Source organism: Silurus aristotelis, assembly GCF_946808225.1.
Source record: "Silurus aristotelis genome assembly, chromosome: 8".
NCBI classification, from domain to species: domain Eukaryota; kingdom Metazoa; phylum Chordata; class Actinopteri; order Siluriformes; family Siluridae; genus Silurus; species Silurus aristotelis.
In genome coordinates, this window is record NC_139581.1 from 20,277,935 (window position 1) to 20,296,354 (window position 18,420).

The following is an 18,420-nucleotide window of genomic DNA, read 5'->3' on the forward strand; positions in this document are numbered from 1 at the left end:
CTGTGCCGATACAACTGAGCTTGGAGTGTGGATTAACATAATTAACAAAACAGACAACTCAGTATCTATTGATCATGTCTATATTATAGAGCACAATATTTTTTTTTTCTTTTCTGTTCTGTTCTTTTCTCAGCCGAGTGCACTGTACAGCCAAGAAGGAATGGAAAGCACTAAACTAGGTTTATATGCAGCAAAATCTGGTTCTGCTTATCTGTACATATTCAACTAATTTTCTAACTGCTGAAATACTGTATAAATTGTACATTATATGATCTTTAAAGACAGACTTTATAACACCGAAACATTTGCGGAGATCTGCAACTCAGACTGTTATTCTGCGAATCTATAAGAGTAACAACAAAAACACTGGCATGTACCCTCTAGGCATGTGCATATCTGGATTTATTAAATACTTTTTCTATAAATGTATATATAAATTAGTTGCCTGCATTATCATTTCCTATTCATTTAGCGCCATCTATATAATCTCACAGTACAACGGCATGTTCGCTTTTACAGCGGTTTGTTGATGTTCTTTTGTACCTGCAAATGCATTTATGACAGCTGACATCATCGTCATGTTAGTTGTTGCTGATGTTTGCTGGTGAGTACACCGTTTTGTGAAATAGAACTCTAACACCTTAAATGTATATGTGCAGTATATGTGACATTTTCTTTATTAATCTCATATATTCTTATCTGACCATAAAATGGTTTGTCTGCTGCTTCTTTCTTTCAGAATCCTTTATTTATTTTAGATTTTTTTTGTAAACATTATAGCGAATGCATTCGTGTTTTATTCAAGTGCAGGACCTTTTTGCAACCTTTTTTTGCACCAACAGTATGTAAAGTACACAGAAGTATACATGAAGCATTAAGACAAGATTTCTGCTGAAAAGTTTCCATACGGATAGCATGGGGATTTTTTCTCAGACAAGTTGATGTTATACTGCTATAAAAGCAAAATTTGACATCACAGAACAGATGATCCGATATTGACATTTGCTTTCATGTAGGAAGTAAACTAACAGCCATCTGCCTTAATGCCGAATTAGAATTAGCTTGGACGCATATTGGAAAAAAAAAAAAAAGAAAATACAGCTAATGATGAGTCAGTATACATGATCTGCAGATTTTTGTTTGTTTGTCCATGTCATTGAAAATTTTCCAGAACAGCTTGTTCACCAACCAGAGTATAACTTCAGAAAGGCTATAACAAGAGCAACCTGAGACAGGTAGTGCTGTTGCCTCTGACCTTTGAGTGTTCTCTCAAAGACACACTGTACCAAAACTTAATGAGTTGGCAATACGGTATGTTCAGCCTAGGCATAAACCAGTCATGAATTTTAAGAAATATATAGTACTTGATTTAATGTAAAGCGATTAGCAAACAGTTTAAGATTCAGAGGCAAAATACTGAAGGCAAATTAGCTTCACCTCTGTGTCAGAAAGTGTCATTTTTTAGTGTGGTAAAATCTGATTTAAACTGGTGTCACATTAGGCCAAGTTAAATAATGATGTTATAGCAACTGATTTATATTCACTGTAGTGTGAGTATTAGATATTAATTATTTATATTCTTTTTATTTTATATGCTTTTTTCTGGTTGTAAAATAATCTTAAACCAGTTTGCTTAGTCTCTCTCTTTCTCTCTCTCTCTCTCTCTCTCTCTCTCTCTCTCTATATATATATATATATATATATATATATATAATATCTCTCTCTCTCTCTATCTGCCATTATCTTTTCTGTCTCTCTGTCTCCCCCCAGACTTCATGGAGGACGGCCCAGGCCTGAGCACAGGGCTGATTGTTGGGATCCTAATCCTGGTGTGTGTGGTCCTGTTGTTGGTCGTGGACGCCACCTGCTGCTTTGTCAACAAGTGTGGCCTGCTAATGTGCCTCTGTGGCAAACCCGGGACCGGTCCGAAGGGCAAGGATGTAGAAGCAGCAAAAACTGCATTTGCGTAAGGAGATTGAGTGTTTATTTATGACACTGTGTATCCTGAACTGGGAATGTATACTACAAAGGCCAGAGCTGGCTTGTTGTGTATCATCAATATATCCTATATTAAGCAAAAGGCTGTATTTGATATATATATACAGTGTTTCAAATGTGTAGCAGTACATTGCATAAAATCAAGATTTGAGAGCTTCAGAATGTGGAAAACTAGCGATCCCTTGGTTCTTGCTGTTAGAGCAATTCAAAAACGTCTGATTTCCTCTAAAAACCTGAGCATGAGGAGCAGGATTCTGGAAAACAACAGCAACCATGGTAAGGCAAACATGACAGTTGAGTCTTTATACAAGTGCTAATTAGCTGTTAATGTGAAACAGGTGCACAAACAATCATGTCACATGGTTTGGTGAGGAGCAGTGGCTGATGGGAAACGTAGTTCATGCCCATCATCCTGACAATCATAGTGAAAGGAAAATAGCTGAGAACCTGCATTTGAGGCATTTTATTTTCCAAAATTGTCAATTTATGTTGCATTATGCTAAATACTTTAAAGTCATAATTTAGTCTGAAGACAACATCAACTACAAAGTGATCTGCATGATATGCATTGCGCTGCTGCCACATGATCGGCTAATTGATTGATTGGTTAATTGCAGGCATAAAGGTATTCCTAATAAATTAAATGGTGAGTCTTGCAAGTACAAAATGAAAGTAATAAAGGTACCTTTTTTTTTATTTTTTGTCTGGACTGATATTCAGCAGCACATAGTCCTAGTCTGTGATTGGGACTTTTTTAAATCATTTTAGAATTAGATCTAGAGTTTTGTTTTTTGAATTGTACCATGCAACCAGTCGTCATAGAGGATCTTCATTACATACACATTTCAGTTCTAGTACTTTATTGCAATGTCAATACATAAGATAAGTACTGGGAACTGATTATACATCTTGTATACTATTTTGAGACAGCAAACATAAAACCAAAGTCAATTATAAAAGACATATATTAAACTAATCATTAAACAGTCACAAATATTAGAGGTGAAGAGATACAGTATGTCAGTCATAATAGCAGTTATTGCTCATTTATGCAGAGTCATGGGGTCAAACAGCAGCGCTAACTACTAGTACAAAGGAAGGAGACATTGTGAATGAGCACTGTCACGCTTTCAAGCGTCTTTACAACCAGCGGGTACATTTTTTTGATATCCTGTAGCAAATGAAGTGCAAGCTTATGAATGCTAATCGCTCTTTAGAATAAGAAAGTAATTAGTAACAGAGAAAGGAAGTTAAAGATCCATTCAAGAGTTCAGCATTTGAACATTTGAAAGATTTGACTCATAGGGTAGGGAATGTTTGCTTATACAAACTATAATTTCTAATATTTACTTGGTAAGGACGTGGCTAATATTTAATTGTAGATGGATTGACTCTCTCACATGGACTTTCTGATGTCTCACACACAATACACCATGTAGCAGGCTGCCATTAGGACCACTCAGAGACCCTGCTATTTGTTTGTGCTTTAGCATCTGACAACTTTGGTTGTTTTGTCTCTTAGGATATTGTTTATTCTACTGAAAGTGCCCCTGGTAAGGTATGAGCAGATGACACTAGTTCTGGCAATGCTACAGTGTACAATAATAAAAAAAAAAACAGTAATATTATTTTGTAACTTTATTTTGTGCATCTTTACTTCATCTTTGGCACACTTATTGGAAACAGCACATGGACAGTCTATATTTATTCCACAAAAGGCCCCCAACTTCTTGCTTTCTTTTTAAATGGCAGCCCCAGAGATACCTAATGCAGTCTGACTAAACCTTCAGCTTTAAAACCATTTAACTGCAGAAAATTACCTTTCAATCAATTCAACACTGTATTAAAGACATTATTAAATATGCCGCACGACGGTCTTTAAAAATCATTCAAGCACTGTTTATTCTTATGTATTACAATTTAGGTGGGGGGAATGAAAAGGCTTGTCAATGTTTAATTTTGAAGCAGATTAAGAGCAAAGAAAAAGAGACGAGTCAGATACAGAGTCTGACATACAGACAGCTGGGGGAAAAAGAGGAGAGAGGAGATAGAAGACATTGACAGGCTGTGAAGAGAAGACAGAGCGTGCATTCAATTTAAACTATTTTATGTCTCCAGTCTAAAGAGCTTGACGTTTTTTGTTGGGTTTTTTATTTGTATTTTTTTTCCATTACCACCCCAAACAGAACATTTTCATTTCCGTGGTGATTTCCATCATCACTCAACACTTTGTTTCTCATAACTATATTTTTCATAAGGGATTTTTTATGCTGGACAATATTTAACCCTATGGTATAATATTGACAGATGCACTTCAGAAAAAAATGCAAATCTGCAGGCTAATGTTAGTTTCCAGTCTGCCACTGATTACCTTATCGGAATTACATGTCAGTTTGGGGGTGGCTGTAATCAAGTTATTCAGCTAACTGAACATAAAGTTAACATAATAGCATTGCAGCAGGGACAATGTCCATAGTTAAAAGTGCTTTACTAACATTTTGTTGTGCTGAATTAATTTAAAATTGTTGTTACTGGTCATGACAGTTTGTAGTACCACATCATGGTTTTGACATTTCTTTGCTACTGTGTCACTGGAAAGATGGAAATATCTCAGTCTACTCTGAATTGTGTTATACATTCGTCAGTAATTGCCATCTTCAGAGTGCACACTGTCTGACAGGTCTGAGCCTGGCCACGTCAGGTTGCCTGCCTCAACATGTTTAAACGAGTTACCTTTATTACCACAGCATTGTTCATTTCTCGTTTCTGATTGGTCAGAAAGTGTTAATTAATTTCCTACAGCTGCTCTAAAAGCAGTGGATGCTATAAATATATGCTCAGGTTTATATTGGTTTACGCTTTTAAATATGTAATGTATATTTTTATACAATGTCCGAAAAGTCTTCATACACAGGTGACATTAAGTCTTTTTAGATTTTTTATTTTTTTTACTAAAATGTAACAACACATCCTGTAAATGATTGTAGTTTGAAATTGTATCACAAATGGAGTCTGAAAAAAAGTGTTGTTTAAAGTACTCACCATGTTTCCTGTTAAAGTCCATTGCAACCTTATTTCATAAGAATGATTTCAATACATTCTTCTTATGTCAATGGCTTTGTCACTTGTTAAAGGCTATCTAAAAATAGATAAGACAATATAGATTGATATAATAAAAAATATAAGCTAAATATCAAAATAATTTGGAAGACAATTAGCTAAAAATCATCACCTACAGAGACTTTTGATATGCATTGTATTACAACAACTCATCTACAGAGAACATTGTAAAATGTGCTGTTATTTAAAAAAGTAAATGTTGCACTGTTGCAAAACAAAAGTGTCTTGTGAAACTTTTATAGAAGTTTCCAGTATGGTGGATTTTAACAAAGTTAAAGCTGTAGGCTTTTTGAAATGGGAAATGAATGAATGTGTAACAGAAGTAGTTATAAATAGATACAAATAAATATGCCAAATCAATCCTTAATAAGAATTGGGTAATGATGGACTTTTAGTTAAGAGGAATAAAGCACTGTTGTTGAAAAATGATGATGTGGCTGGCAATAGTAAATGTGCTTTACATTGGGCTTCATCACAGCACCACATTGTTGAGTATTTTTCTGTAACAGCATCCCTGTGGGCTTTTATTCCTCATGTATCTACTCCAGTGGATTTAAAATTAGCTTGTACTTTAGATTTTACTTCACAGATATCAAAACTCACCTACATGCTTGGACCACCATGTTCCAAAATCCGATAAGGCTTCTTTTATTACCTTAAAATAGCTGTTTAGTGAATAAAAGGGTGTGGTTAGTCCTGATTGGTTTAATTCTCTTTTTTTCCCAATATAATTTATGTTTAGTCATTTTGTCTTATGAAACCAATTAAGTCAATGAGTGCTTGAAAATTATGCCGTCAAACGTCGCTCTGATTCTCTACTAAAAAATTTCCTCTCCAATGTTTCATTGAAGAGTTTTAAAAGAAAACATTTATCCAGGAAATTCTGATGCCATTTGGGAGATCTGTTAGCGTCGTAAAGTAATTCTTGGGACAGACTGTGTAGCTAAATCAATTGAAACAAGATCATTCTGTTGCACATGTGTGGCTTCAGGTTAGAAGATTTTATCACTCCAAATCCCAGTTAATTCAATCACAGCGTAAACCTTGTTCTAAGAATATGTCACCAGAGAAAATTAATGGAATAATTGCATAAAATAAATGTAGAGTAAATAAAATATAATATAAATAAAATATGTAGAGTAAAAATAAAAAGTGACAATATAGTAAATGGAATGTATACTTTTTTAAGGCGAATGACTTTTTTTCTCGTTCCAGTTGCTTATCTTGTGCTGATAAAGTTGTAAAAAAAAAAAAAAAAAAAAAGGAAATCTATATTCCATTCAAATAGATAAGCTGCTGTAAATCTCATGTATCTTTTCTCACAGGAACGACGACTCCAAAGAGCCCATTGTAGAAATGACGAATGAGGATGGGCTCACAGCCAATCACGACGTAGGGGGGCACACAGAGCCAAACGAGACCACGCCCCTAACTGAGCCGGAGTAAGTGTGAGGGGATGCACACCACAGGGATTTAGGGCTATAACTGAATATGGTGATGTGTCCTGAACAAAAACTCTATATAGACAAAAGTTTGTGGGCACTGGATTATAAGATTCATATGCACATTTTGAACATCCTATTCCACATTTAGTCCCCATTTGCTGTTGTAATGTGACAACATCCACTTTTCAGGGTAAATGTTTCACTAGATTTTGGAATGTCAATCAATAAGGTTGAGGTCAGAGCTTTATAGCAGGCCACCCAAGATCTTCTACTTCGCCCCATGTAAACCATATCTATATGAAGCTGACTTTGTGCGCAGGTGTATTGTCATGCTGGAACAGGTTTGAGCCATATTCAAATGAACTGAAAGTTTTGACATTGGACCTCCTGGAGTGTTTAGAGGCTTTGGCATGGAGAAGCTGGTGTTGGATGTGTGATGATCACAAATGTTGAACTAGCTGAGTAGCTCCTAGTTTTATAACCACAAATGACTGTATAAGACTGTAGAAAGAACATTACTCATAATCTTACACTCCAGTGCTCATGTTAGTTCTCTCTCTCCAGTGTTCTGTATTGTTTAAAGACTATAATCACACTCTTGATGTCACCCAAATGAGGATGGGTTCCCCTTTTGAGTCTGGTTTCTTTCAAGGTTTCTTACTCATAACATCTAAGGGAGTTTTTTCTTGCCATAGTCGCCATGACTTGCTCATCAGGGATAAATGCACACCATTCACCTTAACTGTTGATTTCTTTAAAGCTGCTTTGAGACAATGTCTGTTGTAAAAAGCACTATAGAAATAAACTTGACTTGACTAACTGAAAGTGCTACCACATTCAAAAACATGCTTTACAAGTGTGTGCCTTCAACTTTTTGGTAACAGTTTTGGAAAGACGTACATATGACAGGAAAGGTCAGGTGTCCCAATACTTTTGTTCTAAGGTATATGAATACACATACTAACAATTGCCAGTTAACAAAACAAAACTGTTTGTGGGTGTGTAATGTAGATGTCTATGTGTGCAAGTTAATTAGTTTAATGTAACTCCGCTTTCTCTCTCTGCCTCCTAACAGGCGACAGACAGAAGTCACGTCTACAGTGGTGGACTTGCCCCTGTCCTTGGCCACCAACTCAGACACGGTCACTGACACATTTGACCTGAGTCAGAGCAGCCCTGTTAGTGAGAGCACCACACTCACCTCCAGCCTCACAGCTCCTCCCTCTGAGCCCAAATCCACCCCGAAAACCTCCAGACCCTTAGACAGTTCCCTCCCCTCATCAGACCCTCCCTTAGTCGATCTGGCTGATTCTCAGGGCAGTATGCATTCAGATGGTCAGATTAAATCTGTAGAACTCGGCACGCAGCCTCCAGCTTCTCTTACTCTTAGCACTGAGAAGGAAGCTGGAGATCTGGAGGCAGAGCCAATGCTTTTAGGAAGCCCGTGTGAGACCAGCACGATTGTCCCTAATTCGCAAGCCAGTGGTGGCCCTTTCTCCTCAGAGGATCTTGAGCTCCAAATAGATGGAGGTGCCTCACAAACACATTTCCCACAGGGCGGCTTACACTCTCTTGCTACAGTTGCCGCCGCAGACCCACCAGCTCCTCAAAACGAGTACGAATCTCTCTAATTAATCGCCAAGAACATAGACGTTAATATTTTATTCGGTGTTGTGTGTTGTCATTTCTTGTAAGTTTTCATACTTATTTCTATTGAATAAATCTCACAGGAAAATCCTGGATAATGAGGAAATTAAAGCCGAGGACGGAGAGCTGAAGAAGATCCAGCCAGAAGCCCAGGCAGAACCAAACGCGGTGCTGCAAACGCACACCGTTGAGAGTAAGGCATGATCCGACAAGCCCAAAGACGAAGCGCGGCAACGTCACGATGAACACGCAAACCGTTTTCTCTTACAGTGCCCTTAATGATCTTTTGTTTCTGAAACAGCAAAGTGTATCAGAAGCTTGTACATTTCTAAGACTGAGATTTGGTGTACATGATGTACGTATGCTTTTTTTTTTTTTCTTTCCATTTTCACATTCGTTCCGGTTAAATGAAGCAAAACCTCACAGCGTTTCTGTTGCTCTTTTTACGTGAGTTGGCTGCACATTTCAAGTGTTTATGAAAACCAGGCATCTCGCATTCAGGTGAATCACAGCACATATTCGCTGCTAGTTTATATCGTATCTTTATTTTATTTACACATTTCTTTGTCGAAATGGAGATTATGACTATTTTTTAATCCCAGTTTTCCGAGGGCTAGTCTCGTTTAATAGTTTGATCGAAAATCCTGTTTACGCTCTGTTGCTTTTTTTCTTCTTTCTTGTTTGTATTTGTTTGTTAACTGATGTTTGAAGATATATATTGGAAAAACCCACTTGACTTCATAATGCAGTTAAACACAGTGAACAAGTAGTATTCTAATCATCAGGTTCATTCATATTGTTATTTCACATCTATAGGAATATAATTGTTATTTTTTATTATTATCTGAGAACTGAAATTTAATTTTTTTTTTTTTCGTTTGTTTGTTTTTTCTTCAAAACATTGCTTTGTGAAAACTTTGAACAGAAATATGACCATTTTTGTACCGTGTCCCTCCGGGTGAAACGTTTGTATTACTCAGCTGACTGTAAGCTTGTGCACTGTGTTTGTGTATTCTGTATGTTTTTTTTTTTTATTTAATTACATTTTTTTGAGAATGTCCGCATAGCTTAATGGTAAAAGGTATGCAATTTTTATTTGGATATATAATGATGTAAATTCGATAGCCGACATCCATCTGTGTAAAAGAGGATCGCTATGACACTCCTATCATCTTAAGTGTTCTTGATTCTCCACTACCAATTGCATGAGAGTCTGGTTTGCCCATCACTGATGTTCCAGGAAAAGTGGAGGGCACAGATGACAGATTTGATCTATACGTGCATGCCCAGAGCCGTGTGTAGGTTGACTTTTTGGTGTTCAGCGTGCTATATATTTCCATCCAGCAGCAGATATTCAGTCTCTGGGGTACAAATAACAAAAGTGTATTTATCTGTGCTCAAGAAATATATATATACATACTTTATATATATATATATATATATATATATATATATATATATATATATATATATATATATATATATATATATATATATTCTTTTATTATTTTACCCACTTTCAATATACTCAGCCAGTCTAACCAAACAGTGTGCCGTGTATTTCTGAGATGGAATCTTATGAGGAAGTAATGTACTGTGGGACAGTGAGTAAAACTGTGCTTTAATCTGTTATGCATAAAAACATGTCATAAGTTGTGTTGTTCTAACACATTTTGATTAAACTAAAATGCAAGGCTATTTTCTCTGACTGTATTTTCTTGTGGTCAGTCTATATATTTTTGTGATGCATGAGACATGAGGCTCCTGATAACAACAAATTAATCTAGAACTGTAAAAGGAAGCATGTTAAATGATCTGTATATCATCTCAGACTATAGTTTTGATACTTGTTTTTCCATGGTATGCTGCTTTAAAGCCCAAATTTCTTCAACAAAAAAAATTTGTGGATTGTTCTCTTTATGGCCAGCAGATGTCACTGGTATGCTTTGTGAAAGCATAATTGGTACAACTGCTTTCAACAGTTGGAAGACCCTTCTTCTGAGACCTCTTGATAAACTTCTCAAAATTTTTTTACTTACAGTATGTAATATACTGTAAGGTCCAGGCACCCATTTATACAGATTTATACTATGAAAAATTCTAGTAAAAATACAGCACTGAATTGAGTATTAGGCAATTATTTAAATATGATTAATAAAAATGTTTAATCTAGTAGAGCAGAACCAGCAGGACACAGGTCAAATTGTACTTTATTTATAGGTCTATTGTTGCATACTTGTAGGTCTACATGGGTTCTAGATTTTAACAAATTTAATGCAACTGGTTAACAGATTAAAAGCTAAAGGAACTGAATATTATAATAGATATACTTATGATCTTTCTCTCTATATATATTATAATACATATAATATATGCACACACAGACATATTTATATATGTACATAAAATCACAACCCCCCGTACAAGCTTCCTCATTTATACATTTTTCTACAAATTCATACTTTGACTTAATTTAAAATGAATTGTAAATATTTATATATGTACATAAAATTACACACCCTGGTACATGCTTCCTTATTCTTGCATTTTTCTTCCAATTTATACTCTGACTCAATTTGAAATAAATTGTACCTACACTGATAAACAGATCATTAAACCTTGTGTAGTTATGACAGAAAAGACTTTAAAGCTTTGGAAATACAGTGTCTTTGCATAAGTTATAGGATTTCTTATACAGTTCTATTTCTCATGAGCTATGTAGCATAATTGCTGTTTGAGATCAGTGAAGTGAGGCGTGGGATTGTCTTCTCCGAAACGAGCAAAAAGAAAATAGGTCTACTGGGTGTTTTCTTCTGCATCAGAGATTTCGGGCTGAGAGGGTTGAAGGAGGCCACTGCTGTCTACTGTGACCACTCACACACTGCATCTCTGGCCTTAAAGGACCACCATACCGCTATAGAATGTAGAATAATTTCCAAATGTTAGACAGCATTTTATTGGAGTTTCATCAATATGCACTCATGCAGTCGGCAGAAAGAGGTTGTGCTTCTTTGTTCTTGTAAGCAAATCTTCAAAGTAACAAGTGAAAGTCTCTGAAAATATATATGTCACGCTATATGTGTACTCCTGCTGCCTGATGCGATGCCAGTACCCGATCTTGACACAGTTCTACTGCCGTTTTTCTGCTTGAAGCTTCTAGACTTGTGACTCAGTTTCTGCTTCTGGTGATGCTCCTACATGGATAATCTAAAAATTGCTCTTCCTGAACACAGTTTATATCCAAGTCTCAATCTCAAACATTCCTCAGGTAATAATTTTAACTGGAAAGAATAGACTGGTGAGAACTGATACTCATCCAAAGCATCCAAACAACTAGTTGACTTCAGAGTATATAATTCTGGACTGGTTAGGATTTATTTTCACACCACTCACTGTCATTAACAAGAGCCTTGGTTCCCTATTGAGCCTGGATTTTCTCAGGGTTTCTTTTCATTGTTAACTTTGGCTTGAGCTTTTGGGATCTAAATGTACATCCAGATTTAAATCCAGTCTCGTCTTAGTTAGTAGCCCAGTTAAAACCCTTCAGAGAACTGCTGAACCATCAATTATAAAAGTCATCATTAACCAAAATTCAGTGTATAGCCATTCCATGTTTGTGAAAGTACAAAAAAACGTGAACAGAGGGACAAATATGTGAACCTCCACTCTGTGTGTAACCAGAGCCCATGATTAAACTGGGATTTCTGAACTCTATATCTGCTGCATCACTGTGCCATCTAGAAAGTAGAGAGGGTGTGTCTCAATCAGCTGACTTGTTAAGAAGTTAACTAGACTTTTATTGTCATTCCAACCATATACAGTACAGTACACAGTGAAACGAAACAACGTTCCCTCAGGATCAAAGTGCACTGATCAAGTGGTCAACCATTTTAGGGCTGTTTCAATTAATTGTTTAGTAAATAAAAAACCCACATTGCACCACAAAAACCATCGAGCATTGATTCTCACTATGTTTCCTTAACTGGATATGGTGTCATATTCTGTGAAGCTTCTACACATGTTGGTTCTTACCAGTGTAAGAACAAGTGTATATGATAATAGGAACCTGGTTGGCAAAGCCAGGATTTTGTCCTTCCTATGGGAACTTTTATGGAATTAGGAGAAGGGCACCACAGACCAAAGGCCATAAAGTGATAAACTTAGACATACACTGTAGACAAACCTCTAAAAACAATGAGTTTTAAATGTAGAAGTGATGTATATTTGGTGCATCTCTAAAGTTGTGAGTGTCTATGGCTGTTTTTTATTTAAAATAAAAAGCATATAATAGAAATGTGTCCTAGAAATGTGTAGGACAGTGGTAGCTCAGTGGATAAAATGTTAAACGTCTGATCAGAAGGTTATAGATTCAAATTCCATCACCAACAAGATGCCAGTCCTTGAGCAAGGCCCTTAACCCTCAATTGCTCAGATGTATTACTGAGAAGTCTCTCTGGATAAAGGACGTCTGTCAAATGCCATATATGTAACTCAAAGTGATGGGAAGTTATCTATATTTGGTTCATCTCTAGATAATATGAGGGTCCATGTTCTTTTTTTTTAACCAAAAAAAGAATATTATATGATAGAAATGTCCGTGACACACCGTGAGTGAAGATTATGAATAGTTGGTTCATCTTTAGTTGTTGATTGTGTCCATTGCTTTGTTTTCGTTTTTTTTTTTTTTTTTTATAAGAAACGCTAACTGTTGTGAGTATCCATGTTTTTTCAAACAAAAAAAGAATATAATATAATAGAAATGTGTCTTAACACACAGTGAGTGAAGATTATGGAGTGTTTGGAGGTATACAGTAGTTGGTGCATCTCTAGTTGTTGTGAGGGTCCATGTTTTTTTGTTTTCGTTATAATAGAGAAGGAATAACATATAATGGAAATGTATCTTGAGTGATTTTTGACCTCAGGTAAAGGTTGGGAATTATATTCAGTGTAGTTGCTCACACACAAAATCCAAGCGTCTACGTTTAAAGAGCCATCAGTCCCGCGAGACGTCTCCGACTCCGACGTCTCGAAGTTGTGACGTCACTCGGAGCCGCTGGTTGGCCGGCCGAGGACGCGACTCTGTGCGCGTGAAGCGGGTTCTGTTGAATCCAGCTCGCTCGCGCGCTGCGCTCAGGACGCTCTTTGTGAACAGCTGTTGAATCACGCGCGGACAACCGGGTAAGCCGGAGTTACACTCCTTCTTTACTCAATACTTTTACGCGTTGATTGTCCAGAAGCTAGAGATTAGATCAACGAACTGTCATGAGACATTTCAGTGATTGGACACGTTTTCCGCTCGGCATTTCAAAAACATATCCAGCAAGTGCAATTTTTTTTACTTTTTTTTTTTTCTTTCAAAACTGTCAACAGCAAACAAGCATCGCATTAAATAAAAATGAAGTCCATAGTATCTAAAAGAAAAGCGCATGCATTTATTTATTTATTTATATTTTTTTCTTGCAACTTGTCACTCAGGTGCCATCACTGGGCTCGTGCGTGCTCGCGTGTGCCAGGTGAGCTTGTTGATTCAGTGTTGCTGATCTAATCTGGTGTCTAATCGGGTGTCGTTGATCAGATTACGACCTTCATTACGATCTCGGATCTCGGTTTTGATTAGTAATGAGTACCCGTGCGGTGTGTGAAGCGTACAACATGAATGGCACGTTTCCGTCGGTGGCATGGCATGCAAAGTGTTGCTTCTCCAGGCATGCATTCTGGATACGAGATGTTATTTCCGAGATGAGAACGGATACTTTTACAGCGTTCTGATCGACCTAGAGAGAAGGTTACAAAATAAAGAAATAAAAACATGTTACTGATTCCAGTTTGCACGTGCTAAAAAGATTACATTTAGGGTATTAAAGCTGTAATAATCATCTGCCATCACAAAGTCGTCTGTGCTTCTGTATTGCATATCAATTATGAGACGTGTTTAAGGCAGTTATAGCACTTCAGATGCACGTAATGAAGCGGGCCAGTGTTTCAGACATCTGTTGATTTGCAGAGTCACTGGTTTACTCTTTCCTAAAGCATTGTCCTCATTTAACCTCAGTGTTTTTATTTGTAACATAATGCAATTATTCAAAGGTCTGCTAACACATGCATACCTAGAGAGTACATGTTGTTCTTTCAGTTACGTGTGTAATTGTTCATTAACTTGTGTAACTGTTCATAAACCGGTTTTAAAAACAAGAGCTCTTTTAATCCTTTTCCGATATATCACTCATGGCATTCAAATGTTTACCCAATGTTAATGAATGTAACTACGATTTAACAACAAAAAACCCATTGATTTATTTTTGTTTAGTCATTTGTGTGAGGATTTTGGAGAGAGTGGTTAACATTGCTTATCCTTTCTGCTCTCAGATTAGAAAACCTAAGAAGCAAGAGGAGAAAGCTGTGACATGGTTTGTTTAATGCTGCTATGATGGATTTGACTAAAATGGGCGTGATCCATCTCCAAAACCCGGGGCACCCCACGACTCTGTTGCAGAAAGCTAACCAGATGCGTCTATCTGGGACATTGTGCGATGTGGTCATTATGGTCGACAGCCAGGAGTTCCATGCCCACAGAACTGTCCTTGCGTGTGTCAGCAAAATGTTTGAGATCCTTTTCCACCGAAATAGCCAACACTACACTCTGGATTTCCTCTCACCAAAGACCTTCCAGCAGATCCTGGAATATGCCTACACTGCCACACTCCAGGCTAAACTTGAAGATTTAGACGACCTGCTATATGCTGCAGAGATTCTGGAGATTGAGTATTTAGAGGAGCAGTGTCTGAAGATCTTGGAGACCATCCAGTCTTCTGAAGAGAATGACATGGACATAAACACGAATGAGAATGGCACAGAAGATGATGATGAGCGTCGGATGAAGTATTTAAAGAGCACTTTGATCTCCAAAAAGCATTCCATACAAGAGGGCAGCTACAGCTCTGCTGGCCGCCATCGACTGGCCCTGGGCAATATGGTTGACAAAAAACCATTAATGTCAGAGCCACTGGGCCTTAATACTATCAGCCCCACAAGAGCTGCTGTTGAAAGTCTGATGAGCATCGGCCAGTCTCTCTTTGCCGGGACTGTGCAACATGGCATCGGTTTCCCCCAAGAAAACTCTTCTCCATTGCTGGAAAAGATTAAGACTGAAATGATGCAAGTGGATGAGGAGGATAGCCATGAGGGAAGCTCTTCCAGAAATGGAGATGGGATAAGTGAGTCCAAACAGCACAGAGGCACGCCGGGAACCCCCACTAGAGGCACCGTCATCACTAGTGCTCGGGAACTCCATTCCACCGATGGTGTTCCTGAATCACATGGAGATGCCAGCCAAGTGGGACCAGCAAGCGTTGCCAGTCTAGCTGAGAGACATCTTGCAGCATTGTACAACCATAAGAATGAAAGCATGTTGCCCATATCTGTATCCATGGCTTCATCTCTGCACATGCCGCCCACCATTGCAATGTCTGCAGACTTTGGCGCTTATGGCGGGCTCTTCCACCAGAGCTTCATTCAGCGGGAGTTCTTCAGCAAACTGAGCAATTGCACAGCAGGGGCAAAGCACGAGGGCCAGCGGGAACGCTGCAGTGTGTGTGACATAGAGCTGCTGGACAACGAGACGGCAGAGCAACACAGGTGGGGCAAAATCTGTCTGTCTGTCTGTCTGTCTGTCTGTCTGTCTGTCTGTCTGTCTGTCTGTCTGTCTTTCTATCTATCTATCTATCTATCTATCTATCTATCTATCTATCTATCTATCTATCTATCTATCTATCTATCTATCTATCTATCTATCTATCTATCTATCTATCTATCTATCTATCTATCAACTATGCAAGCAAAGTGTGTCTAAGGCCAATAGAGAATGAGCCACTGTGTGCAACTTCTTGTTTCTCTGGACCTTTGTATAATATACTTAAATTTAAGTTATTTACATCCAGCATCTTTACAGAATTTCACTGTAGTAACTTCCTGAATGCCATCTAACATCCACTTCACTATTTATCCATCTGTCAGTCCATCCATCCATCCATCCATCCATCCATCCATCCATCCATCCATCCATCCATCCATCAATGTTTATATGTACACTGATGAATGGCTTCCAGAAATGCTTCTGTCCAAACCCACTGCTTACCTACTAAATCTGAGTTAGTGATGATTCACTTTGATTTGAGGTCTGGGATCTTGATCAAGTGATCAACAGCATGTGGTGGGAGCACATAGAAGCCTTTATTCTCATCCTAAAGCAACTCCTCCTCTGCAGGAAACACAAGTTGTTTGGTGCAGCTAACCCTAACCACAGCTCTCTTTTTTTCAGTGACAGAGACTGTGCTTGATTTTAGCTGAAATAAGTCAATGCGATTTGTTTGTGACAAAGCCTATGGCGGTCATTAAAATATGCTAACATTATGAGACAAAGCTAAATTTGGCAACTCAGTTTGACTCGCAACGAGAAACAGCTTAGATATTGGGGAATTAAAAAGTGGCCTTTGCATACAGGTTGCAAATCGTATGCAGACGCAACAGCACAGAAAGACAGAGTGGCTTTTATTATGTCTTGTTATTTCAGACAATACAAGACACTACAGATATAACAAAATAAAAACAACACATATATTACATTAAGCCATTGCCATTGGTTTGTTGCATTCTTTAAGTATGTTTGTATTAAAAAACAAAACAAAGCTATTTACTTATGCAAATAAGGTTTCAACTAACTAAAAAGTCATCTATTTGCATACTCAATTATACAAAAAAATTCTAATTCAAATATTGATCTGGTTGTGAAGACACTTTCAAGAGAAAGACTTTTTGCAGAAATGTTTGTCAGAATCTCTGTTGCATAATCAGTAAAGGTGTGAGTTTAAGTATAAATTAACTAACAATAAATCAACAATTTGCAAATTTTAATTACATTTATCGTAAAGTAGGAAACCCAATTATAGTTGCCAGATGTTCTTTTTTAACCAGTAATGTCTTTCCTAAAATGTTTATTATTATTATTATTATTATTATTATTATTATTATTATTATTATTATTATTATTATTATTATTTATTTTTTATTTTTTTGTGAAAAAAAAAAAAACAGCATGGATCAATTCAATAAATAATATCACCTAGTACTGCAGGTGCCATATGAGCTATGATGTAATGTTACAAAATGCATTTCTAATTATTATAAAAAAATAACTGATAATAATAATAATAATAATAATAATAATAATAATAATAATAATAATAATAATAATAATAATAAGTGAATTAAACATTAAATTGAAAATTGTCAAAAACAGTTTTTAAACAGCTAATATTTCCGAAACAAACACCATTTTTTAATTTGTCAAGTCAAGTCAAGTGTTTTTCTATAGCGCTTTTCACAGCAGACATTGTCTCAAAGCAGCTTTACAGAAATCAACAGTCAAGGTGAATGGTGTGGATTAATCCCTGATGAGCAAGCCGTGGCGAATTTGCTATAACTTGTTTTAAGAAGCATTGCTGCATATCTGCCTTAGACTTTAGAGTTCTATTTGGGGAAATGAGCACATTCATTAATTTTTTGAATGGAAAAAAATAATATTTTATCGTTCATAGTACTTTTGGCAATTACTAAAATATTGTCTTGTCTGTTAGGTACTCATTATGCCAAAATTGATTAAATTCAAAGGTTTTAGTGCTAGCGCTAACCTCTAATGTTTGCATAATTTTGGATTTGGGTGATGGTAATCTGGTTTAACCCCTGCCATTCAAAGAGAAGACAGTGTGATATCACTATTCATCAGCAAGCCTGACAACCCGACTGGGAGTAACCCTCTGGGGAAGAGAGAGAGAGAGAGAGAGAGAGAGAGAGAGAGAGAGAGAGAGAGAGAGAGAGAGAGAGAGAGAGAGAGAGAGAGAGAGAAAGAGACAGAGAGACAAAGAGAGACAGAAAGTAAGTGTTTGTGTGTGTGTGTCTGTGTATTGTACTACACCTGATACTCCCTTTATTTATTACTACAAACAAACTGAACCCAGTGACACCTGGCCAAGTTTCTGGACTCCTGCCATCAAAAAACAAAAGCAAAAGTATTTGTAAGAAATATCTGCTCTGATATATCTCTTCATGTATTTCTCAATGTTAAAAATCTTCATCTCGGTGAACCTGATTTAAACAACCCTAATAAAAAAACCTTCTGACGTCGGATATTATGACTAATGGTAACCTTAAAATG

General features: G+C 36.9%; 2 protein-coding genes across 4 annotated transcripts in view; both read left to right on the plus strand.

The window, feature by feature from the left end:
- Positions 1–9,647, plus strand: part of ncam1b (neural cell adhesion molecule 1b) — a 120,757-nt gene extending 111,110 nt beyond the window's left edge. For both annotated transcript variants that reach the window (XM_083549389.1, XM_083549390.1), the window contains 4 exons: positions 1,771–1,966; positions 6,444–6,560; positions 7,639–8,178; positions 8,294–9,647. In XM_083549389.1, the coding sequence (XP_083405515.1) occupies positions 1,771–1,966; positions 6,444–6,560; positions 7,639–8,178; positions 8,294–8,414 (974 nt within the window). In that variant the 3' untranslated portion in view covers positions 8,415–9,647. The remainder of the gene's footprint in view (positions 1–1,770; positions 1,967–6,443; positions 6,561–7,638; positions 8,179–8,293) is intronic.
- Positions 9,648–13,120: 3,473 nt separating this feature from the next.
- The window catches only part of zbtb16b (zinc finger and BTB domain containing 16b), a 45,773-nt gene continuing 40,473 nt past the window's right edge, over positions 13,121–18,420 (plus strand). The window contains exons 1-3 of one of the 2 annotated variants that reach the window (XM_083549434.1): positions 13,248–13,388; positions 13,686–13,723; positions 14,577–15,845. In XM_083549434.1, the coding sequence (XP_083405560.1) occupies positions 14,635–15,845 (1,211 nt within the window). In that variant the 5' untranslated portion in view covers positions 13,248–13,388; positions 13,686–13,723; positions 14,577–14,634. Of the gene's footprint in view, positions 13,389–13,685; positions 13,724–14,576; positions 15,846–18,420 lie in introns of both variants that reach the window. The other variant, XM_083549433.1, reaches the window with a different exon arrangement.